General features: G+C 47.2%; 1 protein-coding gene across 18 annotated transcripts in view; it reads left to right on the forward strand.

The window, feature by feature from the left end:
• Positions 1-263: 263 nt before the first annotated feature.
• The window catches only part of ADAT1 (adenosine deaminase tRNA specific 1), a 50,881-nt gene continuing 27,511 nt past the window's right edge, over positions 264-23,633 (forward strand). For 8 of the 18 annotated variants that reach the window (XR_006816172.1, XR_006816170.1, XR_006816171.1 and 5 more), the window contains exons 1-11: positions 264-388; positions 798-1,006; positions 3,160-3,348; positions 3,641-3,709; positions 4,841-4,895; positions 5,398-5,528; positions 8,540-9,140; positions 11,724-11,869; positions 13,639-13,738; positions 20,130-20,216; positions 22,231-23,084. Coding sequence is in view for 4 of the 18 variants with exons in the window: in XM_045987373.1 (XP_045843329.1) it covers positions 997-1,006; positions 3,160-3,348; positions 3,641-3,709; positions 4,841-4,895; positions 5,398-5,528; positions 8,540-9,140; positions 11,724-11,869; positions 13,639-13,738; positions 20,130-20,216; positions 22,231-22,363 (1,521 nt within the window). In the remaining 14 variants the exon portion in view is untranslated. The other 10 variants (XM_045987375.1, XM_045987376.1, XR_006816174.1 and 7 more) reach the window with 9 other exon arrangements.

Below are 23,633 nucleotides of genomic sequence, written 5' to 3' on the forward strand. Positions count from 1 at the left end.
TATAGGCAATTTTAAATTGCATTTTATGGGTCAACGTATATTTCTGCAGGACCGTACTGTTTTAGACAGAAATTCAGACTAGTGTTTCAAAATACGACATCGTTCTACTATTTGAACCATCTCACCAGCTTCCTTTGGCCATTTCACGCTCCAACACGCGGGACTCCAACCAAGAAGGACTACAAGGGCCAGAGTGCACAGCGCGCCTCTGGGGGCGGGGCCTGAAAGAGCAGCCGCCTTGGGACGTTACGTCCACTACGTCCCGCGATTCTCCTCGCTTCCCCTCAGGGAGCGCACCTTGGAGGTGGAAGGGGAGCGTCCGGCAGGCGGCGGGGTGGCGGGGCCAAGGGCGCGCAAGTGTGAGGGAACCCCCCCTCAAGGCTGCTGGGTGAGCTGCCCTCGGTCCGCCTTCCTGAGCCGGTTTTGTGTGTGAAGTGGTGGTAAGGACCATGCCTCCCCCGGCGCGCGTCCCGTTCCCCGGAAGTGCCGGTATCCGCGGCGGGCGGCCTCGCAGCGGCGCGCGCGCCACCCGAGGAGGTGGGCTCGCAGGTTGTCGCTGTTTCATCGGCCCAGAGCTTCTCGGATAGAATGGGCCCCACCCCGGTTGGAGAGCCTGCCGAGGAGGGTCTGCGGTCGGGGTTATTGGGGAGAGGGGACTACAGCCAAAGCCTTTTCTCCCGTGGCAGCTGAGTTGCCTTATTTGAAAAGGGCGTGGGTTCTTGGGCTTTTTGCACGTGTTGCCTAATGCGATCTTGTGGGCAAAGACATGCCTATTTAACTGAGCTGTTGTTTCATAGGAAGTTACTCAAGACCTAAGAGAGAGTGGATTTGGAATTTGGATTTTAGTGGACATAGTTTAGCAGAACATGGATTCATGTCAGCTACCATGCACGCTCACCGGGACAGTTACGTGAATGAGAGGATGGAATAGTTCTGGGCTGCATCATCTTAGGGAGTCAATGTTACTTCTGGCAAGTTTTGTCTTCCCTGGCTACTATGGTTCGTGGTATGTGCCTCTGGTTTAATTTCACGTTGATGCCTTGTGATGCCCGCTCTCTGCGCTCCCCCCGCCCCCCAGGCCCGAAATGGGGGGGGGGGGGGGGCGGTATCCCTTCCAAATAGAGGATTCTAGGATCTCCAATGCTTTTTTTTTTTCTCCCCCCCCCCCCACAATACTTTTCTTTTTCCTGGAGAGATACATGACCTGCTCGTTCTCTGACTTTGAAGTCACAATTTATGTCAGTTCCTGGCAGATTCTGGTTTTCAATCACTGTGGTCTGATTTACTCTGACCATTTATTGCAGCAGCAGGCTCCACATTAGAACTCTTAAAAGATAAATGGAAGCATATTAAGAATTTTAAGAGCTTTATTGGGGGCAAAAATCAATTACAGTTAGGCAGCGCTAAACCGAAAGTGGTTAGGAACATTGCAGATCAGAGGTAGGGGAAAGACTTCCAAAGAGCACAGCAAGGAAGGAAATTAGGTGGTTGGCAAAAGCTTAAGCCTGGGTCTGGCTGTTTGTGATTGGTTATCCTTAGCGTTTTGCTTTTGTAACCTACAGGCATGTACAGACTTAGATCATGGTTTGCTTTATAGGCCACCATAGCACTAGGGCCACATCATTAATGGCGTTTTTGTTTAACGAATTTAACTCCATGCTGGGGGCTCATTGTAGAAATAGCAGTTTTCAGAAGCTGCATGCAGTGGGACTCAGTAATGCCTTTTTTTTTTAGTGCTTAGCTGTATCCATCACCATATGATCTCATTTTCTGCTAAGAAGCTTTCCATACATTTGAGTCCAAATGAAATTATTGAGTGAGCACAGAGTCAAGAGTAGAGGGGTTTCTAGCAAAGTAGCCTCTCTGGTCTGATATGCTTAATGGATTTTTACCCATGGCTTTACATTGCCTTTGCAGCCCCCTGCTCCCCAAGGGGCTCAAGACAATCAGGAACATGAAATGTTCCTTTTTGGAACATTAATCACACAGTTGACATTAATTATGCTTAACATCGTAGCAGTAGCTTTTTATAAGTATTACTTAATCCTCACAATAAGCCATAGATTAAATATTACTGTTATCCCTGTTTTAGCAGATAAAGACACAGAAACAGAGAGGTTAGGTCATCTACTCAGTATCACCCAGTTGGTAGCAAAGTCAGGATTAGAATACAGAAAGGGTAACTCCAAAGCCCACATTCCAGCACAGACTCCTGTGAGGAGAATGGGTGACTGGTGAGAAAGCTCTGGGCTTTGTCACTTCTCCTACCTGCCTCATAAAACATTATGGGAGAAATTAAAGTGTTGCTTTCTTGATGGGGTCATCGGAGATTTATTAGAGGGAGATCAAGGGTCAGTCTGCTGGGAGGAAGTCAGAAGAAGATGGAAAAGAAGAACATCTGCCCAGAAAGATAAACCTTGTATGGTCAGAGTCTGCCCAAAGCCAGCTGAGGTGTGCGGTACCTGACCTGCTACTTCCAAATGAAAATTGGAGTAGCAAGGATACTTCCCTCTCATGTACTTTTATTTTTGAGTAGTAGGTTCAGATTCATTAGATACATGTCAGATGTCCAACATTTAAAAAGAAACATCTTTAAGAAACTGGGACTTCTTTGATCTTTCCTTAAAATAAAAAGGGGAGAGGTGCCTGGGTGGCTTAGTGGGTTAATACTCCAGCTCTTGATCTCAGCTCAGGTCTTGATCTCAGGATTGGGAGTTCAGACTGTGTGTGGGGCTCCATGCTGGGTATGAAGCCTGCTTTTAAAAGGCGGGGGAGATGTCTGGGTGGCTCAGTGGGTTAAGCCTCTGCCTTCGACTCAGGTCATGATCTTGGGGTCCTGGGATCGAGGCCCGCATGGGGCTCTCTGCTCAGCAGGGAACCTGCTTCGCCCCCTCTCTCCCTCTCTCTGCCTGCCTCTCTGCCTATTTGTGATCTCTCTGTTGTCAAGTAAATAAATAAAATTAAAAAAAGGGGGGGTGGTGTGTGGAGAGGGGACAGGGAAGTAGTAGAAGAAAGTGACCCATTAGAGTTCCAGATAGAGAAACCTCGGTATGAATGCAGTCAGGCTACCCTGAAAGCCCATTGAAGCGCCTGGGCAAGTTGTAACACCTTGCGTTGGTTCTCTTTTCTGTTCTTCTGATGGTTGTGGTTTTTGATCAGGCTCAGCACTAACGCGGACCATGTGGACTGCAGATGAGATTGCCCAGCTGTGTTATGAGCACTATAGGACCAGACTGCCCAAGCAGGGGAAGCCTGACCCCAACCGTGAGTGGACATTACTAGCAGCCGTGGTGAAGATACAACCTGCAGCTGACCAGGCCCATGGCATCACTAATAAACCAGCTCAGGGTGAGGTCTTTTCACCTTCCAGCGCTCCTTCTCCCTTTCAGAGATGGTAGGAGAATTGTTCATGGCTGTGCAGGGACAGTCCTGGCTGGCGTGAGTGGCAGCGGTGGGCATGTTCCCCTGCTCTCCACCAGGTGGCGCAGCACTTGTGTTGGAGCCTGCGGTGCTGCAACCACAGCCCTGGGTTGGGTCCCCTATAGAAATGCCCTGGAGGAGTGTGCATGCGTGAAACCTGAGGGCTGGGGACCATTTACAGGATGGGAGCTCACCTAATGATTCGTTCTTTCCCTCTCAGTGACAAAGGAAGTTGTCTCAATGGGAACAGGAACGAAATGTATAGGCCAGTCCAAAATGAGGAAGAGCGGTAAGCCCGGCTGGGGTCTGAACAGCACTCATCCAGGGCGCTTCAGAAAGCAGTCTGCATTTTGTCCTCTCCTCGCCTCATCCTGTTAAAAGGGGCCACATCACTGAGGTGGCCGACCTTTCCTTTCCCACTGTCACTCCACTGGGAAGGTCAGAACTCATTTTAAGAATCAGAATAAACAGGGCGCCTGGGTGGCTCAGTGGGTTAAGTCGCTGCCTTCAGCTCAGGTCATGATCTCGGGGTCCTGGGATCGAGTCCCGTGTCGGGCTCTCTGCTCAGCGGAGAGCCTGCTTCCCTTCCTCTCTCTCTGCCTGCCTCTCTTGTGATTTCTCTCGGTCAAATAAATAAATAAAATCTTAAAAAAAAAAAAAAAGAATCAGAATAAACAGCGGAAGCAAAGGCTGCCAGGAACATGCTTTCTGCATAGATTGGAAGTTGGCTGGTATTTTCCTGCGCAAACCAAAAGTTCCCTGGAGCAGCTCCTCCCCATTAGGTCTGAAGCCCCTGCCGAAAGCAGTCTTGAATTGGTGGAGATGTGGAAATCCCTTAGAGATCTGACATCTTCGCCTCCTGCTTCCAGTTAGCAGACTCCTTCTCAGGTTTGCTTTCCCCATCTTCCCAGCCTTGCCTCTTGTGTGCCTGGACCACTGTGGATTGAATTTGATGGAATTGTATCACCACAAGGTCAAGTGTGATACCAGGCCACAAAAGATTCGAACCCCTTTCCTCCATCTATTTTCCTATAAATCAGTCCTTCTCAGCTATGGGGAGATTTTATCCCCCGGGGGACCTCTGGCAGTGGTTGGAGACATTTTCAGTTTTTGGTTGCCACAAGTCAGGGGAGGGCGTTACTATGCTACCTTCCTCTGGTGCTAGAGGCCAGAAGTGCTACTAAACATCCTCCCTTCCACAGGACAGAGCCTCACAACAAAGAATTTTCTAACCCAAGGTGTCAGTAGTACTGATTTGAGGAGGCCCTGTATTGCCATCAGTGATCGCAGAACTTCCTGACAGAGCCCTCCAGGAGCACCATGGCCATCCTGGTAGCTGGGGGAAACTGCTGTGTTCTTCTGCAAGGAAACAGGGCCTCTGGTTCTCTGTGTCTTCACTAGTGTCCTGTCTTTGCCACAGGAGACATCCTCAATGATAGCCACGCTGAGGTCATAGCCAGGAGGAGTTTCCAAAGGTAAAGAGACAACCCCAGAGAATCTGACTTAGCCTGCCATGGGGAGCCCTAGAATTTGCATTTCTAATTTTTTAATTGCATTTCTAAATTTGCATTTCTAAGCTCCCGAGTAACACTGATAATGTCAGTCTGTGAACTACACTTTGATTAGCCCTGGTCTAGACCGTGGTTCTTACGCTCGATGTGCATCAGAATTAGCTATGTTTGTGAAAACTCAGATTGTTGGGCCCTCCCCTGGAAATTCCAATTCAGCAGGTCAGGGGCGGGACCTGGATTTCTAGCAGATTCTAGATGATGCTGATGCTGCTGGTCAGGGGCCACACTTTTGAGAATCACTGGTCTGCATTATCCTCGAAATTATCCTGCGTTATCCTCGAAATTCCAAATCACTGCCAGTCCCATCGGTCTGTAGTAGCTCTCTCTTCGTCATCAACCAGCCAGAGTCTTACACTTCACCGCAACTTTGGTGGTTCATTCTGGCCACTCCTTGTGCCCCAATTAGGTACCTTCTCCATCAGCTCCACTTGGCGGCCGCCCTGAAGGAGGATAGCATCTTTGTCCCTGGAACTCAGAGAGGGCTGTGGAAACTCAGACCAGACCTCTCCTTTGTGTTTTTCTCCAGCCATACACCCTGTAAGTATAGCCAACCCTTTGGATCATTATTACATTGTCCACTTCCTTATGTCCTCTTATCCTTAGATACATTCCTCAAAAAAGCTCTTCTGGCTGCAGAGTAGCTGAGGCAGTGGACACTGCCTTTTTCTGAACGGGCCACGGTGCCTGACCACTTCCCTATTAAGGAACGACACTGTAGTTCTCGGTTCCCAGTCAGGATTGGGAAGCTTCAAGCTGAAACCCCACAAATGTCTGAAACCAGCAGTTGGGCTTATAAGTCCAAAGCCCTGAGTTCCATAGTAATTTATCCTGAAACTCATTCTGTTCATTCACTCCTTCAACAGTTATTTTCTGCTACTTGTCAGGTACAATGTGACATTGGGTATACAGCAGGGAGTAGGACTTGTCCCTTGCTTAGCCTCATAGAGTGTAGACAGTCATGATCAGTTAAGTTAAATTTTGACAAGTTATATGGGGACATTCAGGTGCTGTGGTTGCATCAAGCAGGAAGACCAGTCTTAGCCTAGAGGAGACCACTGTTTTTTTTGTTTTGTTTTGAAAATGGAGAATTTCTACTCTCTTTAGATAGCAGCTCAGGGATGGCAGTAATCTTCACTCACCCTAAAACCTTTGAAGGAAGGCTCTAACAGTGTTCTCTAAGTATTAAACTTTAAAACTACACATGCAATTAGAGCAGATATAGGTACTCGCTCTGAAGAGACAGAAGAGCTGTCAAGACTTGTCATAATTCAAATCCAAAATATAATACAGCTTAAGGAAGAATGAGTCTCAGAAAAGAATCGGTTGAGTCAAAGGCCAGAAAATGACATACAGAGAAAGGCAGGGCTCATCTGTGCTTTCTTATTAGCACTGGATACCCTGGTCCAAGAACCAAAGGATGTTTCCTAACTGAATGCTTCTCAAACTATAATATGCAAATGAGTGATCTTAATAAAATGTGGATTCAGATTCATTAGGTCTGGGATGAAACCTAGGGGTCTGCATTTCTAACCAAGTCCCCATGATGTCAGTGGTGCTCGCCTGTGGACCACACTTGGAGTAGCTAGGGTTTGGCTGACCCAGTGGCAGGTGTAGCCTTATGGTGGAGAGAGATGCATCTGTGGATCACAGCTAGCCTCACCCACTAATCAGACCACATAGATCAGTGGTCCACAGGCTGGTCTATAGCCAAATGAAAAATCAGGACTATAGTGAGTTTTTCGAAAAGCTACTTTCTGGGGCGCCTGGTTGGGCTCAGTCATTAAGCGTCTGCCTTCAGCTCAGGTCGTTGATCCCAGGGTCCTGGGATCAAGCCCCACATCAGGCTCCCTGCTCAGCGGGAAGCCTGCTTCTCCCTCTCCCACGTCCCCTGCTTATATTCCCTCGTCTCTGTCTCTCTCTTTCTGTCCAATAAATAAATAAAATCTTTAAAAGTCAAATAAATAAATAAGCTCTTTTAAAAAAAAATCTAATTTCTTTTCCATGAAAAGGTTGTGAGATTTTTATCTTTTTGTTTTAAACAGTGGTAATTAGGAAAAAAATAAATAGTAATAATTAGGATTTTTAAAGATCTTAGTTGATGGAATACAAAATTGACCACCCCCTCTGTTGATCTTGAAATCTTCTGGAAATTTTACTGGTCTGTGAAATCAAAATCTAGACCCACCAATCCAGCTGCCCTGGGCTAATAGGTCATCTTTTGCACTGTGATGCCCATGCATGGTTTGTCTGCAGGAGGAAAGAATATTACCTGGAGAATGTAACTGTCTCCCTTTGCATTTATTCCTCATTACTAATTGATAATTTGGTGCCTGGATTAGCTATTTCAGACTCTTGCTTGTGAGTTTTATTAGCATGAGTCAGCCTCTCAAGTTTAGGCATCTGTCTGGATCAAATCTCCGAGCCCTCAGAGTGGGAGGTGGGCCCCAGTCAATTCTCCAAAGTCACTGTCCCCTTGTGAGGTCTCTGGAAGTCCGCCAGCCAGCCTCTCTGGCCACAATCCCAGTTCTACATTTCTTGCCTTTCCCACTCTTAGGTTATAAAGGCTGCAGATGTATTATTTACACACTTTAGAAAAGCCAAACACAGTAGGTTAGTGTTTGAAGAAGTAGCTCCCTTCTCCAGGGGACGCTGTGCTTTTTGCTAACCTCTGGTTTTCTGTGTTTCTATTTAAGCACAGAGTTGAGTCAGAAATCTCTAACCCGGCACAGGGAAACACCACTTGTGTAATTCACTGCAAAGCCTTTACTGTGAAGATATGCACGTAAATCTCCAAGATGGGGAATTTGGGAACATATTTGCCAAATATTTAACCATGAAACCAACCCCCTACTTTTGTTTTCTAAATCATGTTACAGGATAACATTCCACAAAATGCACTTGGGAAACTGCTCGTTGTAAACCAAGGGTTCTCAACTCAGGACAGTTTTGCTTCTCAGAGGCCATTTAGCAACATCTGGGGACATTTCTGATGGTCAGACTTGGGGTGCTATTGGTATCTAGTAGGTAGAGACCAAGGAGCTGCTAACTGTCCTATGATGTAAAGGATAGGATAGCCCCCACAAAAGGGATTATGTGGCCCAAAACATCAGTATTGTGAACGTTGACAAACCCTGGTCAAAGCTAGTATTTCCAAAACTTCCTGGGATGAGCATTACCTGGGATCTTTGTTGAAGTATTCTGCTTTCCAGCCCCCCAACCCCCTCCCCAGAGTTTCTAACTCACTGGGTCTAGGTAGGATAGAGCCACGAAGGATTCTTACTCAGGAAATTTGGGCAAGTATTCCTAATCTCAAGTCAGCTAGGAAAATAGAATCAGACTTTCTTTCAGACAGTGGTTCTCTAGTCATCAGAGTGACCTGGAGAGCTAAAATACACACTGCTGGCGACCACCGAGTTTCAGACTCAGCAGGTCGACCGTGGCTTCCGAGAATTGGCATTTCTAACAAGTTCCTTAGGGACATTGATGTGGCTGGTCCTGGGGCCTCACTTGGAGAACCACTGGTTTTTAAGGGGTCCCTTCTCTTGCAGGTGGGGATGCCTCCATCATTCCAATGCTCGAGTTTGAAGATCAGCCCTGCTGTCCTGTCCATAGAGACTGGGCCAGTAAGCCATCAGAAGCCAGTGGTGACCTGGAAGTTCCTGGGGACACAGAGAGATGTGAGGGCCTGGGTAGTCCTGTGACCAAAAAGATGAGGCTTGATCCCAGGACTCCTGACAATGTGGCTCAACGTCAAAGTTTTGGCCATCAGGAAAGTGATCCAGTCCCACCAGACATCAGCGGCTCTCATTTTACTGCACAGGAACAGGCCCCTGTCACCAGAATGGCCCCCAGTGGTGTCAAAGTGGTGGACGTTTATAGAACCGGAGCCAAGTGTGTGCCTGGAGAAGCCAGAGACTCGGGGCGGCCTGGTGCTGCGTATCACCAGGTGGGGCTGCTCCGAGTGAAGCCTGGCCGGGGAGACCGGACTTGCTCGCTGTCCTGCAGTGACAAGCTGGCCCGGTGGAACGTCCTCGGATGCCAGGGGGCACTGTTGATGCACCTTCTAGAAGAGCCCGTCTACCTGTCAGCTGTGGTGATTGGGAGGTGCCCATACAGCCAGGAGGCAATGCACAGAGCTCTGACTGGGAGGTGAGCCGGGAGGGAGGGAGGGAGCAGCTCGAACAGCTTTTCCAAAGAAGCAGTCTCAGAAGATGTCCAGAGAGCTAAAATACCCATACGTTTGATCCATTGGGTTTATTGCTAGGAATTTGTCCTAAGAAATAAGAAAGTGCTCAGACATTTAGCTTTGTGTGTAAACATGTTTTAAAAAGAAAAGGAAACCAGTGAAATGGTTTAAAGCCAATATTGATGACTATTGGACCTGGAAAGATGCTCATAATTTTTTTTAAATTTTATTTTATTACTTCAGTGTTCCGAGATTCATTTATTTATTTATTTGACAGATAGAGATCACAAGTAGGCAGAGAGAGAGGGGGAAGCAGGCTCCCTGCTGAGCAGAAAGCCTGATGCAGGGCTCGATCCCAGGACCCTGAGATCATGACCTGAGCCGAAGGCAGAGGCTTTGACCCACTGAGCCACCCAGGCGCCCCCCAAGATTCTTGTTTATGCACCACACCCGGTGCTCCATGCAATACATGCCCTCCATAATCCCCACCCCCAGGCTCACCCAACCCCCCACTCCCCTCCCCTCCAAAACCCTCAGTTTATCAGAGTCCACAGTCTCTCATGGTTCGTCTCCCCCTCCGATTTCCTCCAACTCACTTCTCCTCTCCTTCTCTCCATGTCCTCCGTGTTATTCCTTATGCTCCACAAGTAAGTGAAACCATATGATAATTGACTCTCTCTGCTTGACTTATTTTCACTCAGCATAATCTCCTCCAGTCCTGTCCGTGCTGATACACAAGTTGGGTATTCATCCTTTCTGATGGAGGCATAATACTCCATTGTATATATAGACCACATCTTCCTTATCCATTCGTCTGTTGAAGGGCATCTGGGCTCTTTCGACAGTTCGGTGATTGTGGACATTGCCGCTATGAACATTGGGGTACAGATGACCCTTCCTTTCACCACATCTGTATTTTGGGGTAAATCAGTAGTGCAGTTGCAGGAGATAGTCATAATTTGTAAAGAGCAAGTTTAAAGATACAGTGAGTTTGTGTTGGTTTTAAAGTATATATGCACATAGTAAAAAAAATCGGGGAAGGATATATACCAAGGTGTTAGTAAGATTATCTCTGAGTCGTGATATTACGGGTGGTTTTTTTTTCTTCTTTATGGTTACTCTGTTTTCTCATTGTTCTGCCCCGTACATATATATTGCTACTCTAATTTTTAAAAACCATCAACGTCTTTAAAAGATAAAAGACAGGGGCGCCTGGTTGGCTCATTGGGTTAAGCCTCTGCCTTCAGCTCAGGTCATGATCTCAGGGTCCTGAGATCGAGCCCCACATCGGTCTCTCTGCTCAGCGGGAAGCCTGCTTTCTCCTCTCTCTCTGCGCCTGCCTCTCTGCCTACTTGTGATCTCTGTCAAATAAATAAAATCTTAAAAAAAAAAAAAAAGATAAAAGACAAAGGATGATCACTCAAGTGTGGTCTCCCTAAGGAAGCGTGGCCAAGCCCAGTTAAGGCTGTGGTAAAAGAAGGCAGGGAGAGGCCACCGCTGGGGGGGAGGCCCGTCGTGTCGGCTGTACTGCTCCTGAGACCAGGGCCAGGGAACACACCCAGGGAGTGTACCCACGAGAAATGAAAACATGCATCCACGTAAATACCGACACATGAACGTTCACAGTGGTACAAGTCACACCAGCCGCAAAGCGAAGCAGCCCAGATGTGCATCAGCTGGTGAACGGATCAACGAAAGGTAACAGACTGTTAGATCATCAGCCCCAAAAAGGAGCAAAGGCTCGGCCAAGCTACCCCACGGATGAGCCTCAAAAGCTCCGTGCTGAGTGAGAGGAGCCACGTAGCAGATGATTTCATGGAGCGAAATGTCCAAAATAGGCAAATGCAGAAGTAGGTTGGTGGGTGCTGGAGAAATGCATGGGGAGTGACCGCTCATGGGTGCAGGGTTTCTTATCAGGGGTCAAATGTGATAAACTCAGATCATGGTGACAGTGGCACAATTCTGTGAATATAGTAAAACACGAACAAACAAAACCTTAAATTGCACACTGAGAATGGATGAATTCTGTGGTATGCAACTGTAGCCCAGCATGATGTTTTCAACAAAAGCATTCCTAAGCACTATGCCCAAGACATTTTCGGTGTTTTTCCGTGCTTTCCCTAGTCTGTCTGCTCGGTTCCAGAGCAGCGTCATGGTAGCCTCTAATTGGTGTGAAAGACCCAAGAGGGAAAAACGAAGCTTGTCTGTTACAGGAGAGCTTTGGTTTCTGGTGTGTTTGGACGATTCCCTAGGAAGAGATACTGACAAGTTAATATGGCTCTTTGAGGGTTTGCAGTCTTTCAAAGCCAGTACCAGGACTGGAGTTTAGTGTCCCTATAGTCTCTGAGGGGTGGTGACTCAGCTAGTCATTTTCACTTCAGAGAGACAGGAAGGGATCTTTCTCCGGCCACATGGCATGTAAGATCTTGGTTCGGTTCTTTCACATCCTCTCGCCGAGACTCGGGGGCAGTGAAGTGGTTCACTGGTGTAGACACTGTCTTCCGGAGGAGCATGCTGAAACTGAGTGCACTCTCCCTCACATTTAGGTGTCGGAACGTCTCTGCGCTACCCAAAGGCTTTGGAGTTCGAGAAGTGGAAATACAGCAGTCCGGTTTACTGTTTGAACAGAGCCGCAGCGCAGTGCAGGCAAGAAGGGCTGATGGCCCGGGTCGACTTGTTCCTTGTGGTGCAGGTAAAGTATCTGCCCTGTTCCACTTGCCCTGGAGTAACTTTTGCACAGACCATGGCGTGGCCCGGAGGGGGGCTGCATCCCCCCAGCCCAGAGAGGCAGCTTCTGACCTGAGTCCTCAGTAGCGGAGGCTTGACCACACTGAGTCAGGGTCATGCTCTGCAAGACACCAGGCAGCTTACTTATCCTGTCTTAGCCTCAGGTTCTTCATCTTCAGATAAGAATGTCATTTCTTAATTAATTACTTATTCATTGTTAATTAATAGAATTAAAGAATTCTATTCTTAATATCATTTCTTAAAAATTAATCCAATTAATAAAATGGGCAGAAGGGATGAACAGACATTTCCTTAAAGAAGACATCTAGATGGTCAACAGACACATGAGAAGATGTCCGACATCACTCATTGGGGATGCAGATCATCAAATGCAGATCAAAACCCCAGTGAGCTATCCCCTCACGCCTGTCAGAATGGCTAAAATCAACACAAGAAACAAGTGTTGGCAAGAACGTGGAGAAAAAGGAACCTCTTTATACTGTTGGTGGGAATGGTGGGAGTGCAAACTGGTGCAGCCGCTGTGGAAAACAGTATGGAGGTTCCTCAAAAAATTAAAAATAAGACTACCCTGTGATCCAGTAATCACACTAGGGGGTATTTACCCTAAAAGTACAAAAACACTAACTCAGAGGGCTACATGCACTCCTGTGTTTACTGCAGCATTATTCACAATAGCCAAGCTATGGAAGCAGCCCAAGTTTCCACTGACTGACGAATGGATAAAGATACTGCTCAGCCATAGAATAAAATGAAATCTTGCCATTTGGAGGGACTTGGATGCAGCTAGAGTGTATTATGCTAAGCAAAATAAGTCAGGCAGAGAAAGGCATACCATATGATCTCACTCATATGTACAATATAGGAAACAAAACAATGAGCAAAGGGGGAAAAAATGTAGACAAACCAAGAAACAGTCTTTTTTTTTTTTAGTATTTTGTGTATTCATATGACAGTGCACAAGCAGGGGAGGTGCAAAGGAAGAGGAGAAAGACGCCCCGCCGAGCAGGGAGCCCGAGGTGGGACTCCATCCCAGGTCCCAGGGATCATGACCTGAGTCAATGGCAGACACTTAACTGACTGAGCCACCCAGTGCCCCAAGGAGAGACTCTTAGCTCTACAGAACAAACTGATGTTACCGGCGCGGGGGGAGGGGGTTCAGATGGGGATTACAAGAGTACGCATATGAAAACAATGTGTCAGGGCGCCTGAGTGGCTCAGTGGGTTAAGCCTCTGCCTTCAGCTCAGGTCATGATCCCAGGGTCCTGAGATCAAGCCCCACATCGGGCTCTCTGATCAGCAGGGAGCCTGCTTACCTCCTTCCCCTCTGCCTGCCTCTCTGCCTACTTATGATCTCTCACTCTCTCTCTTTCTCTCTCTCTCTGTCAAATAAATAAATAAATAAATCATTAAAAAAAAAAGAAAGAAAACAATGTGTCATTTTCTTATCGGGATTGTTACGAGGATTAAATGAGAAATTCTGTTCCATGCGCTGACTGTGTATCCAGCATGTAATGAGTGCTTAGTGGTTACTGGGTCTTAGAATAAAGATGATGAATGATGAACCTCTTTATATCACTGTATTCTGGAGGCCCGGCATCAGAGTGGCAGCCATTGACTCTGTTTTGGAGAGAGAGGGAAATATTTTTGTGAAAGCACTTCTGACATTCACAGGAAACTGAGGAGTTTTAACTCTAGAATCTTTTCTTTTCACAGCCATCAGCTGGAGCGCAGTTCCCGAGCAGCCGCTGGATGTCACTGCCAATGGCTTTCCACAGGGAACCACGAAGAAAGCCATCAGGTGCCTTCAGGCCAGGTAAGCAGGTTGAGGCAGAAGGAGATGGTGGCTGTGCAGGCCCCCTTTACCACTAATTCCAGAACGTCTTCATTGCCCCGAAAAGAAGCCCTACCCCTCTTAGCAGTCATTCCCCAGGCCCTACTCCGGCCCCTGACATCCGTGAATCGACTTGATGTCTCTGTGGATTTGTTCTTTCTGGACGTTTCGCTGTGTAGAATCATACAGGATGTGGCTTATTTTACTTAGCGCAAGGTTTTCAAGGCTCGTCCGTGTGTTGTAACACGTATCAGTCCTTCATTTCTATATACCATTGGGGGCTCTGCCCGCTGCTTTTTGTTCATCCGTACTTTTGTCCGTGGCCATTTGGGTTATTTCGCTTTTGGGCTATCGGAAATGGTGCTGCTGTGAGCATTTATATAATGAGCTCTTCGGTGGGCATATGTTTTCAATTCTCCTGGGTATACCATGGCATGGAATTGCTGAGTCCTGTGATAACCTTGGGGGTTTTTTGCTTTTCTGCTTTTTGGAGGAATTGCCAAACATTTTCCGTAACAGCTGCAGCAATTTAAACTCCCACCAGCAATGTATGCGTCTCAGTTACCCTACATCCTTTACGACGCTCACTGTTGCCTGACTTTTTCATCGGAACCACTCTAGTGGGCATGAGAGCTATCTCGTCGTGGTTTTGATGTGCCTTTCCCTCATAACTGTTCGAGCTTCTTTTGATGTCGAGCATTCTTTCGTATGTTATTTGCCATTTGTGTATCTTCTCTGGAGAAATACCTATTCTGATCCTTTGTCCATTTGTTTGTTTATCTTTTTATGGTTGAGTTGAAACATTTCTTTGTATAATCTGGATGCCAGTCCTTTTTCACATATGAATTTAAACATATTTTCTGCAATTCTGTGGGTTATCTTTTCACTTTTTGAAAGGGCCCTTTAAAGCACGGAAGTTTTAAATTTTGATGAAGTCTATTTCATCTGGTTTCTTCCTATGGTGGTTTGTACTTCTAGTCTCGCAGGTAAGAAACCATTGCCTGATTTCCCAAGGGCCTCCTGGCTCCGGGCCATTGTTTGCATCTCTCAGGGGACCAGCTGTTAGCCACCGACCAGAGTGTGTTTTACCTTCAAACCTCAACTCAACTACAACTGCCTTCTGGCTCACAGTTACCGTCCTCTTTTCAAATTTCCATAGTGCTGTTCTCCAGCTTGTCCCAGTATGTTGGCGCTCTCTGTTGACTGGGGGCACCTCATGTTCCCACGCTCTCTCTGTCTCCAGCATCCACGTGACTTTGGACAAGGCCAGTTGCTCTCCAGGCCTCCGTGCGTGACTCTCTGTCAGATGAGGATACTGGAGTAGATGATCTGAGATCTCTGACAGGCTGTAGATGTCTCCCCGTTTAGAAGGCAGACTCCATAAGGGAGGAAGTGGAGGGGGGCAAGAACAGAAGCCTTACGGTTCAGGAGACTGATGTTTAATTCCTGGTTCGCTTCCTCCCCAGGGTGTGACCTTGGGCAAATTACTTTACCTCTCTGAGCCTCCGTTTCCCCAACTGTAGAGCAAGGAGAACTAAAAGTATGTTTCACCCACGAATGTGGTGAGAAGTGCTGGCCAAGGTAGGGCAGGCTTACAGCAGACATCTTGTTAAGATTGATTTCCCCTGCCCTTCTTCAGAGAAGCTTCATATTCTGTGTGGAAGAGTCAGTTTCTTCCAAAGACTCGCAGGTTTTCGCACGGCTCATTTCCTCATGCTGGCATCCTGGGACCACCTTCTTTAGAACTGTGGGGAATAGGAACGTGGACTGGGATGTTAGAGACATTTAGAGACTAATGCAATACAAGAGACTGGGATGTTAGAGTTAGAGACTAATGCAATACAAGAAGAAAATATTTCACTTAAGTCTTTGTGTTCTTCTACACACAATGCAGTAATAACAGACACTAAGTAGAGGACCCTCATTTTCAAGAGGTTTCATTTTACTCTTCCTGTAAGTGGCAAATCCTCTTTCCATCCCAGAGGACCCCAGAGACATCCTTACATGCCTCACTGGATTATAAAAGGAAGAGGAATTAAAACAAAAACAAAAACAAAAACAAAAAAACCAGAAAACCTAAGTGCATCTGAGTTTCTTAAAGATAAGGCTAGATTAAGAATACCAATGTTGGGGCGCCTGAGTGGCTCAGTCGGTTAAGCGTCTGCCCTTGGCTCAGGTCATCATTTCCGGACCCTGGGATGGAGCCCTGCATTGGGCTCCCTGCTCAATGGGAGCCTACTTCTCCCTCTTCCTCTGTCTCTCCCCAATGCTCATTCTCTGTCTCAAATAAATAAATAAAATCTTTAAAAAAAAAAAAAAAAAGAATACCAATGTAGAGGGTACCTGGGTAGCTCAGTTGGTTAAGTGTCTGCCTTTGGCTCAGGTCATGGTCCCAGGGTCCTGGGATCCAGCCCTGTATTGGGCTCCCTGCTCAGCGGGGGGCTTCTTCTTCCTCTCACTCTCCATCTGTGCCCCCTCCCAAATAAATAAAATCTTTTTAAAAAAGAATACCAATGTAAATGTGTAATCTTAAAGTATACTTGTATGTATAGCTTTTCTGGCTCCTTGATGCACCAACCAGCAATGTTTTTCCTGAGGAAAACCTAATACCAAGAGCGTAATCCTTGCTGCTGAAAGGAACCAGGGCTCCCTGGAGAGGGACAGCTGCCATGATTGCTGTGGAGGGTTGCTGTGCTCCACAGATGACCCGAGTGGCGATTACTGAGTAGGTCTCATTGACAGAGGAGTAACTAGTATGGCCACTCCATTCTGCTGTTGAAGAGATCTTCAGAAAGGTCTTATTTCTCTTGAGGGAGCTCTGTTTCAGCAGAGAAGAGGTTCTCAGCATCTCCTTTCTGTCTTTGTAGGTATATGTACCTTAACATTACTCACAAGGCTGTTGCCTTAGGTTGGAAACATTGATAAGAGAAAGGGCTATTTGTTCCTCCCGAGGGAAAAAGGTTGGAACCACTTACAGACCTGGTCTCAAGAAGCTGTTAAGCTCACTCACACTGATGGCTTCTTACAGTGAACCTGGAGGCCTTGACATTGCACTACAATGTTGGTGGTAAACAGAATCCATTAGGGCTCCTTCAGGGAGGTTTAAGTGATGCGTTTCTTTAACAAACCTAGATGGGGAACCGTCTCCAGCTCCGGATAGGCATGGCTGATTGCTAAGGCTTCTTGTTTTGGTGGATGAAAGGCCTTTGTGTGCTTCATTCACGCTCTGTAAAAATAAACCCAGATGTTCTCGCATAGTTGCACATCAGTGGCCCCTGGGCTGTAGCAAAAGTTTCAGGGGCTCATCTATCAGTGTTTCAAAAGGAAGCAGGAGCGTCAGGCAAGACACTACTTTATTTTTGATGTTTCTCCTTTACCTATTCTGGGTAAGGTGGGCAACACAAATGTTAAGTCTGTGAGACTCTCTAGACTTCCTGAACAGTAAGCTGTATGGTCCTGTCCCCTAGCATGATGAAACAGACTCAGAAATACAGAGAACAAACTGGTGGTTACCAGAAGGGAGGGGAAGGGTTCAGGATGGGCGAGAATAGAGGAAGGGGATTAAGAAGTGCAGACTTCAGGCACCTGGGTGGCTCAGTGGGTTGAGCCGCTGCTTTCGGCTCAGGTCATGATCTCGGGGTCCTGGGATCGAGTCCCGCATCGGGCTCTCTGCTCAGCGGGGAGCCTGCTTCCCTCTCTCTCTCTCTTTCTGCCTGCCTCTCTATCTATTTGTGATCTCTTTCTGTCAAATAAATAAATAAAATCTTAAAAAAAAAAAAAAAGTGCAGACTTCCAGGGACGCCTGGGGGCTCGGTTGGTTAAGCCTCTGCCTTGAGCTCAGGTCATGATCCCGGGATCCTGGGATCAAGTCCCACATGAGGCTTCCTGCTCCTTGGGGAGCCTGCTTCTCCCTCTGCCTCTCCCCCAATTTGTACTCTCTCTCTCTCTCTGTCTCTCAAATAAATAAATAGTATCTTTAAAAAAAAAAAAAGTATAGACTTCCAGGTATAAAATAAATAATTCATGGGGACGAAGAGGAGAGCATGGGTGTATAATCAGTAATCCTGTAATAACTTCATGTGGTGACAGACAGAAACTGTGTTTACTATGATGAGCATTTCATAACATAAATAATTGTCAAATCACTGTGTCATACACCTGAAACTAATATAACATTGTAAGTCAACTATACATCAGTTTTTTTAAAAAATCGCCACAGGGCACCTGGGTGGCTCAGTTTGTTAAGTGACTCTTGATTTCAGCGCAGGTCGTGCTCTCAGGGTCCTGGAATTGAGCCCTGTGTTGGGTTGTGTGTGCATGCACGCACCTGTGTACTTTCTCCCCCTCTCTCTCAAATAAATAAATCTTTAAAAAAAAAAATCACCCTCTTGGAGGTCAGCTACCATAATGCTATTTTAAGTAATTTCTTTTTATTTCATTTTCTGCTCACTGCTGTTGTAATCAGTTTTTTGTTGTTCCCTGTTGCAGCTAATGTTTGTATCCAGCAACCTTGTTAACTTATTATTCTCCTAATTTATCTGGGAATTCTTTTGCGCTTTTCCCCCCCCCAAAGTAAACGATCTTTTGCAAATATTTCCTTTCCATCCCTCCATTCCTTTTATTTATTTATTTTTCCTTGATTTACTATCCTGGCTAGAACTGACAGTCTGCCAATCATTGGCAAATAATGACTTTGGTTTTTGTGTTTTAATCCTTACTGCTTTTTTTTCTTGTCTTACTGGCCAGAACCTTCTGGGTAACATGAGATAAAAACAGCGCCCTTGTCTTTTTCCTGATGTTAAGGACATGAATTTGCTGCAAGTTTTTATAGACATCCCTTACAGCCATAAATATTGTCTTTTTCCTAATCCTCGTTTGCTAAATGGTTTTTTTTTTTTAATATTTTTATTTATTTGACAGACAGAGGTCACAAGTAGGCAGAGAGGCAGGCAGAGAGAGAAGGAGGGGAAACAGGCTCCCCGCTGAGCAGAGAGCCCGATGCCGGGCTCCATCCCAGAACCCTGAGATCATGACCTGAGCCAAAATCAGGAGTCGGGCCTTAACCAACTGAGCCACCCAGAGCTCCACCCCGCCCCCGGCTTTTTTTTTTTTTTTCTCTTAAGATTTCATTTATTTATTTATGGGGTGAGGGAGTTTCTCACAATTATATTACATTTCTCCTTTAATCTTTACAAAATAAGTTTCATTCGTTTTTTGGCTTTGGGGTTTTTGTTTGTTTTGTTTTGTTTTAATGTTAAAGGAACCTTATGTTCCCAAGCGCCAGCTGCCACTCCAGCTCCGTGAGGGGCCAGGGAGAGCAGCGTGTGAGGGCTCAGGGCCCCCTGCCAAGTAGCCTAGGTGCTAGCCCGGTGAGGGAACTTCTTGACAGATGGTACACTTCCCTATTTCACATATCCCGGTTTGGCCACGGTGTCCAAGCTAATGGTACAGTCTGTGAGAACAGCGAAGGCTCTGGTGTGTAAGGATGAGACCGCCAGTTCTTGGCCAACATGCTTCCCTACTCTCAGTCAGCTCGGGAGCTGTGTAAGGGAGGGAAAGGAGGCACATACAGGCCAGATCCTGGCAGCATGGCTGGCCAAAAGCAAGAAGGCCCCGGTGGGCTGGTGGCCAGGTGGCCTGGCCACACTCACTTTGCCCAGTGTTCCAAACTGTGGCCTGTGTGAAGCTTCGTGGTGGAAGCCAAGGGTTTGCCTCAAAGGCCCACAGTGCCCAGAGGAGAGTTAGGAGGCTCTATGTCCAGTGCTCATCCAAGTGGACTTTATGACTGCAGCTCCCATAGGGAATAGCCCTCGAGGCTGAAACCACTGCAGTACCTTGAGCAGTATTACCCACCGGCTCAGCTCCCTTGAGGAGAGGTAGCCCAGCGTGGCTGTGGGTGTCCTGGGGGGAGTTTAGTAATGCCATGTCCGCCTTTACCTCACATGAGCATGTCATCTCGATGATTTTGCTGCTGATGACACTTCTTTTTGTTTTGTTTTATTTACTTGACAGAGAACACAAGTAGGCAGAGAGGCAGGCAGAGAGAGAGAGAGGAAGGAAAGCAGGCTCCCCACTGAGCAGAGAGCCCGACACGGGGCTCGATCCCAGGACCCTGGGATCATGACCTGAATCGAAGGCAGAGGCTTAACCCACTGAGCCACCCAGGCGCCCCTGCTGATGACACTTCTTAAGATGAGATTGCTTTTTCTCCCTCACCCCAATCAGGTCTCGATGTTCTTCATGTGAAGAACAGGTGGAAATGGGGCCCTGGAGCATTCAAACAAGAAAGCTCCGTGTGAAGCCCAGCATCTCGGAGGGGCTGGTACGTGCTCAGCGCTTCTCATAAACCTCTTTGTCCTCTGCTTCTAAACAGATCCCGGATCAGCAAAGTGGAACTCTTTAGATCATTCCAGAAACTGCTAAGCAGTATTTCGGAGGACAAGTGGCCAGACTCCCTCAGGTGACTCTGTTGACCCATGTTTTTTCATATTTAGGAAGATTTGTGAGTTAATTTTGCCTTACGAATGGCAGGAAGCCTAGGCGGGAGTCCGTGGGCACTTAATTACCGCCCGAGCACTCCTCTCTCCCTGGGGCTCTGATTGCCAACGCACATCTGAGGTGTGCAGGATGGTTGGCTTAGTGGTGCAGTTACAGAGGATATTGGGGAGGGGAAGGAATCAGGGCTTGGCCCGTTCCAGGCTCTCCTTTCACCCTCCTCCCCATGGAGAGCCAGGCTGACACGTGAGAGTTTGGGGAGCAGTAGAGTGTGTTAGGAACATCACTCTCTTCTCTTCACATCAGTGGTTGTGAGCTACAGCTTCATGAATGAAATTGCTGGCAAGCAGGAACATAGAGAACTCTAAATCTGCGGCTGGGACAGCTGGGTGGGACAGTTCAGACACTAACTACCGGAGGTCGGTGCCCCTCACTTCATATATCGGACACAAGCCGCTCAGGCTTCTGACCACAGCCTACAGACTCACTAGAACAACTCATGAATTCAGGAAAGCGCTTCACTGAACAATTCCTTTGTATTGTGAAGGATATGAATCAGAACCAGCTAAAAGAAGAGTCACCCCCCAGCACATCACTGTGTATCACCAGCCAGAAGGGGGACCCGAGTTTCAGTGTCCAGAGTTTTCGCTGGTTTCATTAAGTCAGCTTGACCGAATCGTTGGCCACGTGATGTGACTGAACTCATTCGCCATCTCCCCCTCCGGTCAGGAGATCAGACCGATAGCATGACCCACTGGACTCTGTGGTTAGTCTTTCTGACATGGTACCCCACCCTGATCGGTTAGGGCCCACCAGGAGTCACCTCGTTTAGTGTAAACTCGGGTGATCACAGGGGTCCACCATGAAAAACAAAGACGTTCCTGCCCCCAGGGAAATTCAGAAGGTTTGGAGGTTCCCTCTCAGCAACTGACAACAAGACCTGCCAAATTCTTTATCATACAGCGTACAATGGGGAAGCTGAGGCGTTGCTAGAAACTTCTCCCCGAGCAGGCTAGCCCCTTGCTGTCACCACTGTGCACACTATAGTCGGTAATGGTGCCCTGCAGTCCATTTGGTCAGTTTGCTTGGTTTTTTTTGTCTAGAAAAATGAATCAAACTGACCCGGGGGCGGGTTCCAGACATTTTGTGTGTCCGTGAAAACAACTCTGAGCTAAGATCAGGAGGAACTTGATTCCAAAGGATCACTGCAGTAAGAGAGGGGCCGTTAGAGCAGCAGCAGGACTGATGCCAAAGCGAGGGCACTGAGGTCGTTTGGTTTGTAAGCCTCCAGGGTGGGTGGGAAAGAGCCTTCCTTTATGGGGAGCCATGAGCAAGTCTAGAAAGAAGTGGGAAGGGGGCATGGGAGACTCAGTCAGTGTGAGGGGACAGGTGGACAGGAAATGGGAAATGTCTTTTCTTGAGATCAGTCGATTCTCGGTGGGGTGGTAGGGGGTTGGGGGTCTAGTTTGTTAAGAAGGGCTCACTACACATTTTGATGCTGGCTCAGGCTGAGGGTGGGCCAGAGTTCAGGGCCTGGGAGAAGGACAGAAGCATAACTAATGTTGGTCACAGAAGCAAGAATTTTGTCCAGTTTGGTGTATGGTACAAACAGTTCAGCTAGTCACTGAGACAGAATGGGAGTTTGGAGCATCTGTCATAGGTAGGCCTAGGGGGCATCCATGAGTCTTACAGGGAAGGGGACTTCTTTGCAGTAAGCCATTTCCCAGAACACTCTAAGCCAAAAAGTAGTTATTTGTCTGATTCCACCAGGACCAAACAAGACTAGCATTATTGATTATCACCTGTTTGAATCCATGTTGCTTTCTAGTGAGTTTCCTACAATAGAGTTGCTGTAGGAAAGCGTACCAAAATCCTCCCATTCCTAGGTCTGTTCCTAGGTCTCTGGTTAGAAATCTGTCCGGCCGCTGGCTCAGTTGGCCGCCCTGCTGAGCGTGTGCTTGCTGGTGTGTGTGCATTAGGCTGCGGAAGCTGGAGACGTACCATGAGTACAAGGAGGCCGCGTCTGCTTACCAGGAAGCCTGGAGTACACTCCAAAAGCAGGCCTTCAGATCCTGGATCCGAAACCCACCAGATTATCACCAGTTCAAATAAGAAGGGCAAAGTGCAATAAGCATGTCGGGGGCAGAGTGTTTCCAGCTCTTCACCCTGGACCGCTGGTGCTTTTTGTGCTGGACAAGACGGAACTTTTCTTGTGGCCAAGCCATCTACCAGAGCAACCTGTCACTTCAGACAGAACTCTGGAACACGGACCAGTCTATCCTTGATTGAAGTCGCTCTCTCTGCTGAAATGGCATCTAGTTGATGACCTTGGCGTCTGTGCTGACTTGTGTGTTAACTGCTTCTCTAAAATACGGAATAAGAACGTGGAATGTGAAGCTTTTAAAGGACTTTGTGGTTGCTCTGTTTTGTGTGTTCTTGCTTTGATTTGGCAAGTGTTCATGGGGCTGAGATGATGTTCAGATCTGCAAGTTTTAGCACTACCTTTGGTGTTGTGGACAGGTTTTCTCTACGCAGCCTTTCTTCCTGGGAGAACCACCCTCTCCTGCTCTACCCATGGCACTTGGTTGAAGCAGACCTTTCTCCCCGGCTATGAGAGTGGGAGCCAGCCCGACAGTCCCGGAACTGCTGCGAGAACTAGCAGAAGAGAGTCTCTCTCTTGTACCAGGAGCTGTAAAGGCCACAGAGTCGTGGGACCGCCTGTGGCTGCCTTTGCCACCACACAGCGACGGACAGCTTGAGAATGAAGGCGGTCAAGAAGGAAATCTGTTCCCGTGACCTTGTCTGGATGCCAGTGCTCACCCTGGACTCCCAAGTATGTGACTTAAATTTGTATTATTTTGGTTCAGCCTGGTTGAGTAGGTTTTCTGTAGCTTGCAGCTGAAAGAGTTCTGTCTAAAAGGCCAAAAGTCCGTAGAGCAGATGGGCAGCAGACCTAGCAACCAACATGTAATATTTAACTCTTGGCCTCTCCATACCTTAAATCACCGACCGCAAGGGAAGTTCTCCCTGTTAGGATTATTCAAGATCCTTCTCAAAGTTCTTCAGCCTTTTTCTTTTTAAGATTTTATTTTTTAACTTTTTATATAAATTCATTTTAGTTAACATAGCCTGTATTACTGGTTTCAGAGAGAGAATTTAGTGATTTCTCAGTTGCCTAGAACACCCAGCGCTCCCTACCTCAGGTGCCTCCTTAATGCCCATCCCCCAGTTACCACAATCCCCCAACCACCTCCTTAAGATTTTATTTTATTTTTTTTAAGATTTTATTTATTTGACAGAGAGAAATCACAAGAAAGGCAGGCAGAGAGAGAGGAAGGGAAGCAGGCTCTCCGCTGAGCAGAGAGCCCGATGCGGGACTCGA

This window comes from Meles meles, chromosome 19 (genome assembly GCF_922984935.1).
Source record: "Meles meles chromosome 19, mMelMel3.1 paternal haplotype, whole genome shotgun sequence".
Taxonomy (NCBI): Eukaryota; Metazoa; Chordata; class Mammalia; order Carnivora; family Mustelidae; genus Meles; species Meles meles.